This window comes from Tupaia chinensis, unplaced genomic scaffold, assembly GCF_000334495.1.
Source record: "Tupaia chinensis unplaced genomic scaffold, TupChi_1.0 Scaffold000099_1, whole genome shotgun sequence".
Lineage (NCBI taxonomy): Eukaryota > Metazoa > Chordata > Mammalia > Scandentia > Tupaiidae > Tupaia > Tupaia belangeri.
Window position 1 is genome coordinate 7,165,015 of NW_006159563.1, and position 6,013 is coordinate 7,171,027.

A 6,013-nucleotide genomic window follows, 5' to 3' on the forward strand; every position below is an offset into this window, starting at 1 on the left:
CCACAGTGGGCTCGACCCCGGCCTCGCTGGCGGTGAGCGCCAAAGACCCGGACAAGCAGCCCGGGCCCCAGGGCGGCCCGAACCCCAGCCAAGCCGGCCAGCAGCAGGGCCAGCAGAAGCAGAAGCGCCACCGGACGCGCTTCACTCCCGCACAGCTCAACGAGTTGGAGAGGAGCTTCGCCAAGACACACTACCCCGACATCTTCATGCGCGAGGAGCTGGCGCTGCGGATCGGGCTGACTGAGTCCCGCGTGCAGGTACACAGGGCTGGGGCGCCGGGTCGGGGCCAGGAGGAGGGAGGTGTGGGGCGAGAGAGCCGGGTCCTTTCCCTCTCCGGGGATCCTGGGCTGCGCCCGGCTGCCTATACAATGCTGGGTGGAATTAGCTCCTTCGTGCTCAGAAACTAGTCTCCATACAGCTCCAACGGACACGCAAGCCCCCATCTCGATCCCGTCGGTACAGCCATGTCCCCGCAAAAAATCCTCAAAAGCGAAGCTCGGTGTCGTTGGCTGCCGGGTTTGCCGCCTTCCTCCACAAAAGGCCACCTCGAATCTCCTAGGCAGCTAAGCCAAGCTCTCCTTATTGACAAATATTTCATTACCCGCTAATGAGTTTGTGTTAAGCATCTGGAGAAATAGGAGAAGGCAACAATTACACAGAAAGCACAAACAGGGAGGAAATAAGGCAAAATGGGGACCTTTCAAAAAAGAGCCGCACTCAGGTTTCGCTGCGTGGTTTTATTCTCTGAAATATCCTTCTTCCACCGCTCTCAGGCAAAATACCTCTAACACTTAGGTTTTCGAGGGATTGAACTTTGGTTGTCTACTAGTGCGACGGGTGGTGGTGGTGGAGGGGGTTGTTTAGATTCCTCACCGCCTGGGTGAGTTGTTTTGTTTTGTTTCTGTTGGGTTTATGTTTTTAAGATTCCCATAAGGAAATTCGAAGTAGGAGGAATAAAGGCTTTCTGAGGTAGAAATCCTACAGGAAGAAGCGATAGATTTAAGGAGGGAACGGTTAATAGGTATTAAGCAAAAACCGTTGCTGACCCCTTATTCTCTTCCAATCATCCTCCAAGATGTATGCTCTATGTAACCTTAAAAAAATCATACCTATAACTTTTCAGAAAACTGGAGAATAAACTATAAGTCTAATGAATCCCATGGTTTTTTTAACCTTTTAAAATAATAAAATCCATTAAATATTTTATAGACAGGTGCCTGGAGATGAAAAGCCAAGACGTGGTTAGTTTTGAGCTATCCAGGGTGCTGAAAGCCTTCCTTCGCTGTCCTGGTGGTACTTTCTGTCCCACATACTGAGTGTCAACCTGACTAATTTGCTAAAACAGAGCTACTTGGTTTTAGAAATTCACTGTAAAGATTTCAATTACATTTCGTCTAAAAAGTCAGCGAGGAGGGTGTCCATAATCACAGTGTTGAATATTTGTCTTTATTTGGCATTTTAAAGATAGCATAAACTGGAAAAATAGCACGTGCTTCTGTTCTAACTGTCAGTAAATAAATGTCACCAGGGATTCAAAATGGTCAAATTAATAAAGTAATATTCAGAGTATAACATAATGATTAACACTGTAATTAAATATAAGTCTGGGTGATTTTGTTAAGTGAACTCTAAAAGGCCTGAAACATGGGCCATTGAAATGGCACACCGATTGCATTGTGCAGAGATATATGTTATTATGCGCTTTAAGATTTTGTAACTTCTTTTAAATCTGAAGTCGAGTTCAAACCATTACAGAAATGTACAATTTAAATATTTTAATGATAAAACTTATCTACAGATTTAGTACTGTAGGTTCAAAATTCACAAATTTGCTTTTGGCCCCTCAAGAGAAACACTATTAATTTTTTGTGTCATGGAGTAAAATGCTGTGTTTTTAACCTACATACACATTGGCAATTATTTTAAATTAAAAGAGGACTTAGAATCACAAGTAAAATATAATGGGACAACTGATTTTATTTTAAAAAAAGAAGTCTATTAAACTTTATTAGGTCTTCCAAAGGTTAATGACAGTGATTTTTTAATAGAAAAAAATTGTAAATGGAATAAAATACAAATTACATAATAGAAAGTTATTTTCAAAAAGTACACCGAAGAATATGCAAGAAGAGACAAAGTACTTTAATTGTTCTAGCATAATGTTCAACTGAAGATAATAGCTTGAAGCTGCTGATAGAAACAATTTAATAGAATGGCAATTTCAATATTTTTAAAAATAATGTTCCAGAGTTTAAAAAGTAATCAGATCAACATAACCTTCTTAATTAACATTTCAAAATGATTAACATTATGTAATGTAATGCAAAAATAATTTATGGAAAATGTATTTACTTCACAATTCACTGTACCATTGCTCCTTGACCAATTTCAAATTAAATAGTAATTGGTTTATGTTCTTATATGATGAGTACTTCATAGTTTTCTTTATAGTTAACAGATTGCCACACATTCTTTTCTGTATGTGGGCCACTGCACTGATTAAAAATGATCTAAACATTTAATTTATTGCAATAGTATGTATCTAAAAATGCTGTTTGATTCCAGACTAAATTATCCAATATTCTTATTTTAAAACCTATACCTGGTGTATATCACATCTTTATTTATTAAAGCACCTTAATTCACATGGAGGCCAATTCTATATCTGATATCACTCCTCTTTTCTGGCTAGTGTAATAAAACCATTCCTTTTATAGCATGCCATTATTAGAAACCAATTTCAGAATTATTTATAACCTGGAATGGCTTATTAAGCAGCAATGCGAGAATCATGCAAATTACGTGATCAAATGCAATATAATAAGCATAATCATTAGTCTCTAGCACGGATTAATTAACTTTCAATATTTTATTTACATAAAAACCAAATCAGTGAAATAACTTCTGCACAGTCAGGCTTGCCTTTCAATATTTTATACGAACAAAAATAATGTGCTGTAATTCCATTGACCGTGTCCCCCAGAATGGCCCTGTCACCTGCCACATCTTAATAGGGGGACAAGCTGAGAGTATTTTCTAGTTTTCTAATGGAATGAGAAATTGCATTTTCTTCCTCTCCCAGCACTATTAAAGTGTAATGAATTCGGCCCAGAGTTCACGGCTGGCTGATCGAAATGAACCTGAGATCTAGGCTTTAATACAGCTCCCCAGATTTCCTCCCAAATCTTCACATTAATCATTTGCTGGATTCCAATGAGATCTTCATAAAGCGTTTGCTTCGCGGGGAGAAAAAAGTAATATTCTCTCTTTCTCCCCCTCTTTCTCTATTTCTGAGCCATTTATAGCTGGGGAATTAAACGGGCTATATATTTTAAAATACATTTACAGTATGTCTATATTACTGTAACAGCAGATATCATGAAAGTGGATTTTTAGATTCCAACCTCCATTAGATTCTCACTGTTGTATTAAGCATTTTCAAAGAAGAGCTGCATTTCAAACTGAGTACAAAGTTAGCCTGTGGCTGTGGTTAATATATTTCCTGGAGTTGTCATCTGTGCATTCTAAAAATCTCCCTTAGGTTTTGCCTGCATTTTAATCCGTCATGCTCTAGTTTTCAAGTGGAAACATTCACATTTTAAAAACATATGCATCATAGCTTGGAACGGAGGTGCTTAGACCCCATGCAGGTTTTTTCTTTTTCCCCAACCCCAGTAAGCCATGAAACATAAAAAAATTTGTAGCCATCATTTGACTTCTAACCCTCAAACATAATTGAGCACGATTTTTCCATTATTCCTATAACATTTAGTTCTTTAACAGCTGTTCTTTTCCGCCTGTGCCTGAGCAGATCTGAGAATCAGAAACCTTTCCAGGAGCCTTGTTTTTTACTGACATTTTACTGGTCAATTCACTCCCACCCCTTCTTTCTTCTGATTTTCTTTCCACTCCTCCTCACACAGCACACCACCACCACCAAACATTTGCGGATTTACTGGTCTGGCAGAGTGTTAGGGACCAGTTTTGTCTTTACCAGATAACCTCTCAAATATATCTGGATGCAGCGAGTGGAGTGTGGGAACCATGTGGACATAAATGCCAGCCCTGTTTAGGGCTCCATCCCATCTATCTCCTCTCCATCCAGCACTGGCTGGGCGCTGCAAAGCGACTTGGACCAAGTCTTCTTGCTGTGCCTTCCTTCCCTTCTGTGGGTCACTCTGCCCAAGGCCGCTAACAGCTCAATCCTGCTGCATTGATCCCATCCACCTTCAAAGGCCCTGCTCCCTCATTAATCCCCCACGCCATCAGCTTAGGGGCTGTAAGGAAGAAAGGACTTGAAATATATACCTAACACTTGACTCTTGGGTAGGCAGCTATGTGGGAAATGGGGTACAAACCGGAGAAAGATTGGAGTAGTGGGCAATCGTGCCAGGATGCCAGGGCCTCCCCAACGCTGAATGAGAATTTTAGACTGCAATATCATTCACGCTGGTAAGTGAGGAGATTGTATCTTAACTTGCTTAGGTGTGAACACAGGGCTGTGCAATGCTTGTGTACAGAGAACAGAGGGCAGGTCTGTCCATAATACTGATGCTTGAGTTTGCAGAGTAAATGCTAACTGGATTGGATTAATGGATGAATAACCTTTTTGGCCACAAAGACGGTGGCCAAATTGCCTTGGCCAAATTCTAAGAGGAAATTCAATCAGTACCTGAGATGTGTCCCATATCATTTATATTTAAGCACAGTAAACCTCCAGCTGACTAGACTTTAAACTGCAAGTAGGCATGCTGGCTTTTTTTTTTTTTTTTTTTTAATAATCCACATAGGGAGAGAATGGAGTTTACTTGGTATATTTCAGGCAAAACTTCCCCTGTACTAGTGCATTTGACATCATTAGGTAAATTTGCTTGGTAGGACTTGAAATTCCTAAGCCACTGTTAAGAAAGAAAAAGTATGTTTATTTCCATTTGAAATATATTTTATCACTCTCCCTGAAAAATACGTCTGTCTTCTAAGCAAAATTAGATTTGATTCATTACTAGTGTGCGTTGTAAACTTGACCTCCTTTAATTTGTATTGGTCAGAAAACTTGCATGTAGTTTACAGATGGGGGGGGGGGTGACTCGAGGGAATTGGAGGCCTTGCTACTTTGGATCCCCAGTAAGTTCTTGACCGGAACAGACTTGAAGGCCCTGGTGCTCAGGGTTGTGACTGCGGGTTCCAGCACACCCTCACAGTCCAGACAAAGGTGCCCCTAGAGTGGTTTGAAAATGAGGGGCGGAGAGTTGTGGCAGTAGCTGCGGGTATCAGAGGAATCAGAAGTCACAGTAGAGAACCAAACACCACCGTTAGTTCAGTGGCACTCACTCTCCCACACGGATCGCTATATTAACCTCTCCGCTCTGTCAACCATGGCGTTAGGGGTTTTCCTTTGTCTTTCGATTTTGAAACTGACTATGTCATCCACAGTCCTTCATCAATTTCCAAATTTCCAGCGTTTCTGAAAATTCTATACCCCATCAATGTTATAAGGTACGCTATTAAGCCACATGGGTACACATGTTTATCTTCATTTGTACACCTGTGGGTCGAGCCTTGACACATGCCTGCCTGCAGATTTGTGCATCTGTGCTGTGCACAGAACGTGCCAGCGTGCAGAGGCGTGGTGAACATTGCACGCGGTGGTATGTTTGCACTGTTATTAAGCACTCCGGGGCACGATCCCTCAGGAGCGCGATAGTCTTCTTTGGGTACACTGGGCGCCAGTTGCTACCAGCTGCTGGAGAACCACGGTTTGGCTGGGTATGTTGGCACGTGGGGCCGATGGCATTCATTCGGCCTGGGGTTCAATGGCTGTTTCTCATACTCAAGCCTCTGCCTCTTTGGCCTTGGGGCTCTCTAACAGAGCTCTCTCCCGCCCGCCCGCTCCAGGTGTGGTTCCAGAACCGGCGCGCCAAGTGGAAGAAGCGCAAGAAGACGACCAACGTGTTCCGCGCGCCGGGCACGCTGCTGCCCACGCCCGGCCTGCCTCAGTTCACATCAGCCGCCG

The 6,013-nt window shown here is 42.1% G+C and overlaps 1 protein-coding gene across 1 annotated transcript in view; it reads left to right on the forward strand.

Moving 5' to 3' along the window:
• Nucleotides 1–6,013, forward strand: part of OTP (orthopedia homeobox) — a gene marked incomplete at its 3' end in the record, with an annotated part of 14,490 nt that overhangs the window by 2,350 nt on the left and 6,127 nt on the right. The window contains 2 exon segments of the mRNA XM_027769964.1: nt 1–257; nt 5,896–6,013. The exon segment at nt 5,896–6,013 is cut by the window's right edge and continues 80 nt beyond it. Coding sequence (XP_027625765.1) covers nt 1–257; nt 5,896–6,013 — 375 coding nt within the window.